The sequence below is a fragment of the Olea europaea genome, chromosome 7 (assembly GCF_002742605.1).
Source record: "Olea europaea var. sylvestris chromosome 7, O_europaea_v1, whole genome shotgun sequence".
Taxonomy (NCBI): Eukaryota; Viridiplantae; Streptophyta; class Magnoliopsida; order Lamiales; family Oleaceae; genus Olea; species Olea europaea.
In genome coordinates, this window is record NC_036243.1 from 3,154,466 (window position 1) to 3,167,939 (window position 13,474).

Genomic DNA, 13,474 nt, shown 5'->3' on the forward strand with positions numbered 1-13,474 from the left:
CGTAATTTAAAGTAATTATTTATTTAGTGATTTATGTATTTATGAAATAATTAAATAAATAATATTTCAAATAAACAAATTACTATGAAGAAAAAAAGGGAAGAAAATGGCTAAACACTATTCATTTGGTGTAAGTTTTGGTATAATGGTTGAAGATGAATTTTTGTTTGGTACAAGGTGCAAATTTTGGTGCAGCGCTGGAGGCCTAATGATAATAATTTTTAGTGCTACAGAGGCACGATTGTCATTTTACTAATAAATTTACTATTTACAACACTCTTTCTTGAATGACATTACAAAATATCTACCTCGTTAAAATATTGTCAAGAAATTCAGTAAGAAAAAACTTGATAGAAGGAAAAAGAGTACACATACTTTCTCTGATTTTGATTCTTATATCAATCAATTCATATCTTCTACGTTAATATTTTCAATATTTCAATTTCTGGAAAAATGTCCCATGTTATCTGGTTTAGTTTTCAAATAATATCGTCTTCATGTGAGATATTTATTCATTTTTTTATGATTGTAGTAACACGTTGATATGGAACATAGCTCTTGTTGATCTTTTCGAAAGTCTTATACCTACATGAGTATTATTTTAAGGGTAAATATCTTGTATATCTCGTTAAAACTTTATTAGAAAAATCTCAATGAAGGAAAAAGAGTACATTTATTCTTCTAAATATGATGCAAATTTTGTCCACTTCGCCAGGAAAATCCAATAGAACAAAACCCTGGTCAAGAAAATGATAAAATCGATTGAATTTTATGCTTCAGACATAAAATCTTTCAAGATAACATTAATAACCATGCCAGATGAGTTGACTATAATCAAATATATTATATGAACATCAATTTTCATGTATTTTCAGACTAATAAAATAAAGACTTGTGATTACATCCATTATGATCGATGTGAAGTTTACTATGTTGAGAGTCATGCATTATAACTTACGACTTTATATTTCTCATTTTCTTTTAGTATAAGTACCTTTAATTTTTTGGACTGCTGGTCCAGAAATTTCAGATTTCTTTACTAAATTTTATTTAGGGTTGCTTCTCTTTTTATTTGGTCAATCATTACTTCGATTGAAATATTTTGATGCATTTATTTCAGTTCCTTATTATATGATGTGGTACATCATGTGCAAAAGTGTTGTAGATAACTTTTTCCTTTTCAATTCAATTCTTTTTATAACGATATAAATTATTGAGATACCTCAACTTTCAATATATTAGGTACCTGAACCTCTTATGAATTTTTATAATTTGTTAGGTCTAATTACTCATTAAAAGTATATACCTCTTTAATGAGACTATCTTTGTTAATTGTTACATTTTCGTTTGTAAATTTTTATATTAGAATCGAATGTATTTATGCTTCATATGTGTCATAAATATATCAAATATAATATTAACTAATTATCCTCTAGGATGTTATTTCGAGTTTGAGCATTTGAAGCTGGTGTATTATATATTGTTGATCTCTTTGATCAATAAAATACATTTAAGTGAATCATCATTCAAACTTTTGGTTCAAAATTTCTTGTGAGAGGATATAATGATACATTTGTATATTACTTTCTGCTTTTTAATTCTCATTATTAATGTTGAGTGAATTGTCTAATCAAATTGACAATCAGCGGATTGCTTTATGAAATATTGCCCATTTGAGATGAGGGCTAAAAATATGAATTTCTTCTTACCATTCTTTATCCTTTTTTTTTTTTTTTTTAAACTTTAGTGCAATGTGGTGGATTAATTGTACCAACAAATAATTTAATGAATAAATTATACTCTGACTATAAGCTAATTATAATGGGGAGAATTATGATATTGACGTGATGTGTAATAGCATTCCTCAAACAAAAATGTGAAGAACTTTGCTTTCAATTAATTGGAGGCGTCTAACAAACAATAGTATTAAATCATTTGTACACATCCTAACTAAATCTTATTAAAATGTTGAGATTTAATATCACTAGCATTAATAAGATACTGTTTTGATCGTATAATCTGAAAAAGCAGCAATTTTGCAAACTTCAGGTTTCGAACACCATGCATACATCTAATATATGTATTAAATCTATTAGATACAAATACTATTTCGATGGTCAATGTGAAGAATAATGAAGTCCATTTATCATCCTAATTAATTTTCAAAAATATAGGAAATTCACTCTATATTTTAGCTAGTGACGTTTAATGATCAGTTTTCGATAAAAAGAACAAATAACATATAGAAATTCATTGAATTGAAAATTCTTCAGGTTCTTCGTTAAATGTTAATTTGAATTTTCACTTTGAATCATTATTAATTTAGTGACGGTCTATGTGGACATGGTAATAATAAAGTATTAGAGTTATTAAACTTGTGATTCAATGCAATATTTGTCATTTGGATAACTATTTAATCAAACAAAAGACATATTTAATTCTCAAAAAAATATTAATTATTATATATTCATATAAGAATCAACGTCCATATGACATGAGTTGTATACGTTCTTTCAGGGATAAACATTAATTCAAAATTATATATTCTTCAAAACATGTTCTACTTCGACAAGCATATTGTATTTGATTATTACTTCTTCAATAGCAATAGTCAAAATTCTTTTGAAATATTAAAATTATAGGATCATGATCTTCAAAGCAAGTAATACTTTCTAGAATATTTAAATTGTAATGTCATGCTTTCCTTTAGCGATAAATTAATATTATTTTTGGATATCAATAAAATTAGAAAATTATTTTACTTTAAAAATTACCCAATATTGAGTTATTTAATTTGTGTTTTCTTCAGGAACAAAATGAGATATAATTATTCGAAATGTGTGCTACTTTGAGAGTAAGTCATGTTTTATTATTGCTTCTTTAACAGTAATAATCAATATTCTTCAGGAATATTGAAAATTATAATTCAAACGCTTCAGAATCAAACACATATTATTATAATATATTAATTAAGAATTTACTTTTTAGGATTAAAAACATAATTTACATTATATCATATTTATTATGCTCTTCGTGAGCAAGTAAAATTTAACTAAAATATTTGTAAATAGTAATGTGGTACTTCAGGACCAACAATAATTTATAATGGGAACATAATAATTAATTGAACTATAATTAATCGATCAATAAATAAGAAGAAAGAAAAAAATTGTTAATGGATAATTGGATAAATATATTTTCTTACCAGATTTTGGACCATACAAATCTCTCAAAGCAATTAGGAAAATTTGCAGTAGCAGTCTCTAACCATTTCATTTTTTGTAAACTTTATCCTAACCTTCATTTTGTGCCAGCGGAAGTTTTTAACATTTTATAAATATGCACTTGAGGCCCATCTAGGAGGAAATCGTTCAAAACACTATCAGTTGATCGAAAAAATTAAGGAATCAACATTTAATAAAATCATCCAAAATACCATCCATAACCACTGTCCAAAAAAATATCAACATCCAATAAAACCGTCTTGATAGCAAATAGTTCAAGGATTTTTTCCTAGTTAACTGACGGTGTTTTGGACGGTTTCCATCGAGATGGATTTCAAGTGCATATTTATGAAATATTAGGGACCTTCACTCGTATAAAATGAAGATTAGAATAAAATTTGTAAAAAATAAAAAAGTTAGAGATCGCTGTTGCAATTTTTCCAAGCAATTATAACAATATAATCAAAATAAATATTCTGTCCAAACCACCTAATACATGACATGTTAGTGTTTTCCCAAATTATATTCGAATTTGCTGTTAATGCCACCATCTCATTCACATCACTTCGGTCTGCCTCTTGAAAAAATTATTTTATAATGACTTCGTAATTATTAAAAAGTATTGATTACTTGGCGGCCACTTTGTAATCATTATGGGATGTGAAGGAAACGTGCATGCAGAAGAATAAAAAAAGGATAAAAGTCAATATATTTATACATATATTATAGAGAACCAAATCCCCATATTTATACAGAAGAATTAGAAAAACAATGATAATACCTTTTAGATGTATAGAATCACAATTGTTATTCACTAGTATATTTAGGGGTGTTTGATTGGCATTTTTATGTAAAATACATTTTAGAATAGTAAATTAATATGAAATGTGTGGTTGCAAAATAAAGAATTTTTTTTAATTACGTGTAATATTATTTTAATAAAAAATGTGTAGTTAAAAAAAAGAGAGAAAAATGCATTTTAAAGAAAATAGCTACCAAACACGGCCTTACTTTTAACAAACTAAGTGTAAAATTAATATTTAGGTTTACTTTATAATCCCTTTGAATCCCACTGAATTAACATTTGATGTGATTTCTCATTGTAAACAGTAGAAGAACCATTTAAAAATTGACATTGTAAAAGTAAATTGTCAGATCATTTATAATTCAAAGAAGTCGTTGAAAGATTGAAATTCCAAAATGCCCCTATTCTTCAAATTTAATTTACAAAAATGACCCTCTCAATTGGGGCCATCACACTTACCAAAGTCATCAATCAATTATTTTTAAATCACAACTGACGAAGATTAACTTCTTCGTCCCACAATGGTAGCAAAAAAAGTAGACCAATCTCATTATAAAGAGGCTCAAAAAGCGAATAATTAGTTTCCCTAGGCCTTAAAAAAAATAAAAAAATAATAATAATAAATCCACTTCTTATAATTCTTCACAAAATGTTTACTTTTTAATGAAAGTGCCAAAACGCATTTTCAATCACATTTCTTGCTCAAATATCCAATATTACTCTCTTAATTATATCCAATTCTTATAATTCTTCACAAAATATGTGTTGGAAAATTACACCGATATTATACATATTATATTCACAAAATCATGTTGTTTATTCGCGTGAAATCAAAACGCAATTTCGACTTACCGAGATAGGATTTGAGAAGGCAAAATAAGAATTTCTCGAATCCTAATACCTGAATATGGATTCTTCCCTTTCAACGCATGATTGAAAGCAAGTAATTATTTGGATCAAACCTTGCACGATAAACATATAAATAACGTTAATCATTTTCTGAAATCAAATCATAATAAAGTAATTCTTTGGATCAAACCTTGGTTATTGAAATTGACTTCAATCGTAGAACCAATTAAGTAGGTTTATGCTTGGAAAAACGTTGTTGGTCTAGTGACGACCTTAATGATGACCTTGATTAATTTGGAAGATCAAATTAATATGGTTGATTAAAGTACAATTTCGAATGAAAAATGATTTTTCATACATATGAAGCAACGACTACTATTTTGAAAGTACTTAGACTTTCACTCGAATCGAATATTATCTAAGTGATAAATGGATTGAACTATGAAAGAGTTGATGAACTCTAAATTCAAGAATAACCCAAAAATATGGGGGTTATCATAAATACTTGAGAACTTATGTGAAAATTTCAAGACGTGTGAGTGCAACACTACTACTTGCGCATATATTCCTAATTCAGGAATTGTGGGGGTAACCTAGTTTAAAGTGACCTCTCAAGAAAATGGAAGAGACTCTATATGAATTATGGAAATGACATCCTCCTTCCTACCAGTACTTAAAAATGTGTGGGTGTTTGGCAAAGGTTGAGGTTCCTAAGCCTAAACAAATAAAGAGGGTGTTTGACAAAGGTTGAGGTTCCTAAGCTTAAACAAATAAAGATTGGTCCCAAAACGATTGATTGCATATTTATTGGATACGCCAATAATAGTAGTGCATATCGTTTCCTCGTACACAAATCGGATGTATACGAGGGTACCATAATTGAGTCAAGGAATGTGATATTATTTGAGAATGTGTTTCCTTGCAAAGATAAGAAAAATGTAAATTTAAATAACAGAATATATGAAACTACAAATGGATCTTCAAATGAGAATAAACCAAGGCGTAGTAAGAGGGCTAGAATGTCCACTTCGTTTGATCCGAATTTTCTCACATATATGATAGAAAATGACCTAAAGACTTCTGAAAAAGCAATGTTTATTCCGAAAGCACCGCATTGGAAGGAAGCTATCAATAGTGAGATAGATTCCAGAATGCAAATTCATACATGGAAATTGGTAGATATACTTCCCAGAAATAAGCTTTTATGGTGTAAATGGATTAAAACCTGATGATCCATTGATAAATATAAGGTTAGATTGGTTACTAAAGGATATAGGCAGGAAGATGGATTTGACTTCTTTACCTACTCACCTGTGACCAGAATCACTTTGATAAGGTTACTAATTGCAACTGCGGCAATACATAACTTTGAGATTCACCAAATGGATGTGGAAACGGGATTCCTAAACGGTGAGTTAGAAGAAAAGATATATATAGAGCAATCTAAAGGTGTCTCCAAGTGAAAACCACAAAGTTTGTAAACTTGTTGAGTTCTTTTATGGACTGAAATAAGCTCCTGACACCAAAAGTTTTACAAAACGATGTTGTCAAATGAGCTCAAAATAAATGAATGTGACAAGTGTGTATGCGTGAAAAATACACCAGATGCCTATATGTTTGTAGTAGTCAATATGTTGATGATGAGCAATAGTCACGAAGTGGTGCTAAACGTCAAGAAAATGCTTACGAAGCATTACGACATGAAAGACTTGAGTGTGGCAGATGTAATACTAGAGATAAAAATCTCTAGAACATTGGAATGAATTGTACTTTCCTGGTCTCATTATGTTGAGAAAAAATTTAAAAAGTTTGATATATTAGAGGAAAGTTCGGGAAAACCCTATTGACACAAGTCTACACTTGGTCAAAATAAGGGTGAAAGCGTACCACAACTGAGATATTCACAATTAATTGACATTATAATATATATTACGAACTGCACTCGACCGAATAATACTTTTGCTATGAATAAATTTAGTATATTCACGAGTAATCCAGACCATGATTATTGGGTAGCATTGACAGGGGTCCTTAGGTATTTAAAATATACCATGACCTAAGAAATACATTTCACAAGATATCCTACGGTATTGAAAGGATATTGTGATGCGATGATATACAATAAGTCTAAAGTGGATGAAATGGGATAAATGCCTTAAAGTGGATGAAATGGGATGAAAGTCGATCATGACGGTTGTTTGGATATACAAGAACAATTTGAATATTTGAGAATATTCATAAAATTCGAATGCATTGCAATGTTTTAATGATGATATTGAATACTTATGTATGAAATCCACTAGTAAATATGATTGACTAGTGTGATGGTTTGTTAGAAATCCTCCAGCATTGTTGTTTGGAATTGATAAAGTTTTAGATAAAGCTAATGAGAAGCATGTAGTTTCATGAGAGGATTTCTTAGTTGGTGACAATGTGTATCTATCAAATGAATCGATCATTAGTTAGTTAAATTTGAAAAGATACTAAATCATATATAATGGTAAGTCTAGACATATATGTCGTAGACATAATACCATAAGCAGTTGATCTCATTGGTGTAAACTTGTGGATCCATTTATATATGTTTACCAAGATATCAAGTATACTGCATATCGAAGGGAATGAGATTAAGCCTACTGAGTAAGAGTTCTTATGATCGTAACCCTACCTTGTTGACTAAGTTATGGGGATTTTATGAAGCACTTAGGAAACTAATTTCCTAACTCATTCCTATGATATCAAAGTGCTTTCTGCAGAGTGATTGAAGATTAAGATAAACTTTTAATGATTCCTATATCTTGATTAAGTTAAGTGGAGTAAGACATAATACTCTTAATAGGAGATCACCTATGTAAGTGTGAAGTGGGGGCCGCTTCAAGGAGAATTATTTAAGGTTTGAATTCTCTAAACACTTACAGAACCAAGATGGGTTCAGGGCCAAAATGAACCAAATCATGAGAACCATGAATAGTTTATGGGAGACATTGTGTGAGTACTGTTGTCTTGACTTATACCAACAGCTGATGGTTCAAGAACATCACGTTCACCAATTAGCTAGTAAATTCGATGGTATTTCACTAAGGAAGGTTCAAAGCCAGAGGCTACATTATCTGATGCAGTGTTTTTCCCCTCTCTCTCTCTACTAGTGTTTGCATAGATATTTGCATTAATTTTCATTCATGTGGGGGATTGTTGGATTTTTTTAATCGAAAATTGGTTGTGACCAATTTTAAATGATTATTTAAGTGAAATTTGTTATTTGGTGAATGAGACGAAAATTGGTTGTGACCAATTTTAAATGATTATTTAAGTGAAATTCATTATTTGGTTAATGAGAAATTAAGCCAAATGTAAACAGCTTAAATACTGAAAATTATTGAAAAAATCGTATAGAATATTCTGAAATATTCTATAAATATATGGAGGAAAAAAATGTGGCTTTTCGTATGAAAGATCATGACTCTTGGTATGGGTATGATTAATGTCCAGTAATTACTTTTGAAAAAAGTTAGTCACTTAAAAAAGGTGATACTTAACTTTAAAAAAGTGACATTGTCACTTTTTTGTACACTTAATTTTACATAGTGTTTTTTACTTTCAAATTACTTTTCATATGATTTTTCGAAAGACCCCTAATCTTAAGAGTATTTTTGTAAGTTGTTAATATTTTATTGTGAAAATGTACTGTTGAAAATGCATTTAAGACAAAAGAGTTTTGCTTTAATGGTTGTTAAATAAGGGCTAAAATTTGTCTATTTGATTCGACAAATCATTGAGTGGGCTTCTTATCATTGTTTTTCCATTTTACTACATCAAATTGGTAGACAATTAAGAATTACAATTACAAATACTTAATTGATTAATAATAGAATTAAAATATGATTAATGTAAATACAATTTACTTATTTATGCTATAAAAAAAAAAAAAAGTAGCAAGTGTCCATATTTATTTTTAAATAATAATTTTCCATGTTGAAACGGTCAATTCACATCAAATCACTACAAAAAATATTAATCAACTGTCATACCTTAAAGTACCCAAAGTCCATGTAAATAAAAAATAATTAATGCTGCAACTTGTTGAAAATTATTTCTTAGGTTGAAAAAGTTTAACCATGTCAACTCAATTTTGCACTGGTTATTATCCAAGAACATAGTTGGCATTGCTGCATTATTAGATTTCTAAGCAAATTAATGCTGATATTAGCCTTTTAATTGATTTTTATTAGGAAAATGCCAAACGAACATAATGTTTGATACAAAGGATGACATCACAATCATAGTCGATGTGTGGATCCTGCGCGAATAAAATAATGCCGACCTCCCATGTGAGTGTATTGTGTCAACCAATGTGTCAAACTTTGTGGTAGTGTAACACGGTTGTTATTATTATTATGTCGTTTAGAAATATTGATTACCCTTTATTAATCTTTTATTTCATTCGTCATTTATCTTGTTGATTTTTATTAGAGCGTCATTTAGAACATTTTGTTTTCAAATACCATTAATAAATATTAACTCGCTAATTAATTTTCATCTAAAAGTCTCATCTTAAATGTCCATGAGCCAAAATTTGGTTAAATTATAAGTTAATCAGAGTGATAATTAATTAATTAATTAATTAAAAGTGAATATAAAGTACGTACGCAGGTCCACGCACTCATGGGGGAAAAAAACAAAGCACTATTAGTAAATAATATGAATATAATACTTTTTAGGCCACATAATAAAACAAAAGCAAATTCACGGAATCAATACCTACCACATGCCCGACGACGTTAAGTTGCTTTTTGACAATTATTAAAAAGAATGTTTTTTTTGGAAAAAATGAGTTTTTTAAATAATAATTTTTTGAAGAATATATTGTTAAAAGTTAGGAATTTTTTTTTAGGTTTAGTACATAATATTTAATTGAGAAAACGTGTGGTTGAAAAAAAAAGAATTATATTTTAATGATTTTTGAACCGACAAATAATTGAGCGGGTTCTTATACTACATCGAATTTAGTGGAGAATTAAACATTGAGCATTCAAAGAAAGAACCATGAAAGTCCAGGTTCTGAGTAGGAAGTTGATAAAACCGTGCATTCCAACACCTGAATTTCTTCGTCATTACACAATATCTTTCATTGATGAGCTTGCTCCCTCCATTAACGTGCTTGCAGTTCTCTACTATTCACCTGGTTTAATCATTCAAAAATTGGAAGAATCATTGGCAGAAATCTTGCCTCAGTTTTACCCACTTGCAGGACGATACATGAAGGATGATCACTCGGTCGATTGCAGTGACCAGGGCGCCGCCTTTCTTGAAGCTCAAGTGGATTGCCAGCTCCTGGATATTATCGGCGCCGGGGCAAAACCCGAGGAGCTAAATGATCTCCTTCCATGCCAAAGCTTTGCAACTGAGGATGCCACGGAACCACTTCTTGCAATTCAAGTAAGCAAGTTTAAATGTGACGGGATAGCAATTTCTGTGAGTATTTCACACAGGATTGCTGATGCATCTTCACTTGGCATGTTTATATCTGCCTGGGCGAATGCCTGCCGAGGTGACAATGTTGAGGCAATTTCTTCACGTTTCAACGGCCCCTTGTTTTTCCCTGGCAAAAATTTTCCAGCTCCTGATTTTGGAGAAACAGGGACCAGGGATCTGGATGTTCATATCCCAGTTGCCAAGATTGTTGCCAGGAGGTTTGTATTTGACAACAAGGCAATATTAGGGCTAAGGGCTAAGATCAGTGAAGGAAAAACAGGAAACAGCAACCTTCGAGAGTACAAGTTGTGTCTGCGCTTATAACTAAGGCTCTTGCAGCTGTCGATGCCCAGACAACATATGGACATTCGAGAAATTTACTTGTCGCGCAGCTTGTTAGTGTTCAGGAAAGAACTGTTCCACCAGTGCCAAAATATTGTTTTGGCAACTTAGTGGCAATAGCAATGACTGAATCCACTGCTGCTGAAGTCAAAAACATGGTTTTTCAGGATTTTGTTCGTTTGCTGGGTGATAACGTTGGTAAATCCGTTGCAGATTGCGCGAAAATAGTCTAACGGAGAAGATGGGCACAAGATACTCGTGGATACAATTGTGGGTTTCAATAAAAAGTCAGCCAATAGTGACTTAAACGTCGTCTTGATTACCGACTGGAGCAAGCTAGGATTTTATGAAGTTGATTTCGGATGGGGAAAACCCATGTTGGCAAGTGTTGCAGATGTGCCCATCAAAAACCTCGTCACGCTCTTGAATAGCAAAGGGAGCGGTGGAATTGAAGCATGGGTGCATTTGGATGAAAAAGACATGTCTTACTTTGAGCAAGACGAGGATCTAAAAATGTTTACAACTTCGTTAGTTTGAGAAATTAAGGCCAAATGAGCCATTACTTAGCAACTATTATCAAATTATCACGTGACCCTTTTTTTTTGAATTAGTTCAACTTTTGTTCAAATATCAATGAAATCTGTTCAATATTTTTGTGATGGGAGTTGCTGGCTATGGATTTATCGAAAGTGTAGATGAAGTTTGAGTTTTGCTAAGTGTATTAGTTCATTTATATTTGGGGTTTTTTGTTTTTTGTTATTTGTTAATTTGTTATTATTATTATTTTTTTGGGTTCCATTTTGCTTGAAGGTATTGGGTAAAAAATTTCCGTTCTCAAAATGTAGGCCAGTGTTTTGAATGAATATGAAATGTGAATGTTGGAAAATATCTCCAGTTTTTTGAAAACTTTAGGGTGTGTTTGATACACCAAAATTTTCCATGAAAAATAGAATTCCATTTTCCAACTTTATGGTGTTTGACAAAGTTTTATTTCCATGGAATTGCCTTTTCTTGCTTCTCTCAGGAATTGGCCTTTTCTTGGTTTTTAAGGAAAACCAATTCTCAATGGTGAGAATTGGAATTACATGTTACTGTAGCATTTTGTTTATTTTTTTTGTGTTGGTAATGGAAACAAATTCTAAGATTTATTGTAAAAAAAAATATTTCCTTTTAATTAACAATTACCATGTAAAACAAAGTCAAATGAACACCCAATAATAGATGATTTTCTTGAATTTTTTATTATTTATTATTATTAATTTTTTGGTAATTGAAACAAATTTCAGTCCCAATACCATTAAATTCTATCTCTTTAATTGACAATTTTCATATAAAATAAAGCCAAACGGACATCAAAAAGCACTTTAATTTAAACATTTTTCAGGTGAAAAATTATACCAATCAAACATAATAATTTACAATTCTCAAGAAAACAATTTTCCATCAATTCAATTCCTAGAATTCGTTTTCTTTCCACCCAAATTCCACATTTGCAATCAAACGGACCCTTAATATATTTTGACAACTCGAAACTTTGGAGTTACAATTTGAAACGTCAAAATTTTTTAGAATTATAGAATTTCGACAACGTAATTGTAGAATCCTTGTTAATATGTTGATTGTATGTAGAATTATAGATTTTTTTTTCATGTAATTGTAGAATTGCTTTTCACCTATCGAAGTTTTTTGTAATTATCAAATTCCTTTTGAATTGTCGAAATCCTTTCATAAATGTCGAATTCCTTCAGAACTATTGAATTCTTATGAAAATGTCGAAGTGCCTTTATGTTTAGTTAATTCAAATGTCGAAAGTGTTTACAAACTGAATTATTGTACAGTTTAGAATTAGACTTTGCATATTGCTTGGTTTTTGTTGGCCGACATTAATTATAACAAATTATGTACGAGATACAGGAAGATAAGATATTTGCAGGTTAAGTTACACAAATTAGCTCCGTCACCCTCTTAGACGATGTCACGCTAGGGATGGCAACGTGGCGGCGCACCACCACCCCGTCCCGTCTAAGGGTGGGGCAACTTTTTGCCCCGTTTAATTTTTTTAATTATTTTTTTTTTACATTTTCAAAGTTTTGAGTTATGTTATTATTAGAGAATAAAATACGAATTCAAAATGAGTTTTTAACGGATGAGTTTTCTAGAAATAAATTATTTTTAATTTTTTCCTCCAGGGGGGTTTGGGGCAGGGCATTCTCGCCCCATCTCGCCAACCCATTCGATACGAATTTTTTTGCCATCACTATGTCACAACACTTTTATAAAAATACTTCTGATACCTTAATTTGTGTAAGTTGACTTGGCCCCACTTTTCTGAGTGCCTACTGACCTCCTCATTTGCTTTAATCATAAAATCAACATTAGGACAAACAATAAAGTGAGAGGATCCCATGATAATTCTAACTTCATTAAATTCCAATGCTTCATTTGGTTCCAATGGGACTAATTCTTCGTTCTCTACACACTCTTTTTCATTAGTTATTATTTTCTTGGATGGATAACCAATCATCTATTCAAAGTCTTGGACAATTACGCAATGAAGTCTTCATGGGGCATCTCCCTTTTCTTGTTGATGGTTAGTTGATTTACTACTATTAAGATTATTCGACTTATGATCTAGTTACAACTCATTCTTCCACAAAGGAATCCCTTAGAACTTGAACACAAAACCTTCAATATTTGACCGATCAGATGAAATCAACTATTATTGTATTCTCAACTCTTTCTACCTCACAAGTTTTAGAAAGAGTCTAGGGTTCAAATGACC

The 13,474-nt window shown here is 30.6% G+C and overlaps 2 protein-coding genes across 2 annotated transcripts in view; both read left to right on the forward strand.

Annotated features, from left to right (window-relative positions):
• Window positions 1–6,341, forward strand: part of LOC111397778 (protein CTR9 homolog) — a 28,464-nt gene extending 22,123 nt beyond the window's left edge. The window contains exons 24-25 of the mRNA XM_023024759.1: window positions 5,834–6,053; window positions 6,129–6,341. Coding sequence (XP_022880527.1) covers window positions 5,834–6,053; window positions 6,129–6,341 — 433 coding nt within the window. The remainder of the gene's footprint in view (window positions 1–5,833; window positions 6,054–6,128) is intronic.
• Window positions 6,342–9,921: 3,580 nt separating this feature from the next.
• On the forward strand, window positions 9,922–11,229 carry LOC111397779 (pelargonidin 3-O-(6-caffeoylglucoside) 5-O-(6-O-malonylglucoside) 4'''-malonyltransferase-like). Its single transcript, XM_023024760.1, has 3 exons — window positions 9,922–10,568; window positions 10,631–10,890; window positions 10,934–11,229. Exons 1-3 carry the CDS (start codon window positions 9,922–9,924, stop codon window positions 11,227–11,229), a joined length of 1,203 nt encoding a protein of 400 aa, XP_022880528.1.
• The last annotated feature ends 2,245 nt before the right edge of the window (window positions 11,230–13,474 follow it).

Bases quoted from the DNA above. Each gene is read 5' to 3' on its own strand.
- LOC111397779 (XM_023024760.1), top strand. From the start codon at position 9,922: ATGAAAGTCCAGGTTCTGAGTAGGAAGTTGATAAAACCGTGCATTCCA. The intron at 10,569-10,630 runs GTTTGTATTTGA...AAGGAAAAACAG, and splicing joins GCCAAGATTGTTGCCAGGAG to GAAACAGCAACCTTCGAGAG. The intron at 10,891-10,933 runs GTAAATCCGTTG...CTAACGGAGAAG, and splicing joins TTTGCTGGGTGATAACGTTG to ATGGGCACAAGATACTCGTG.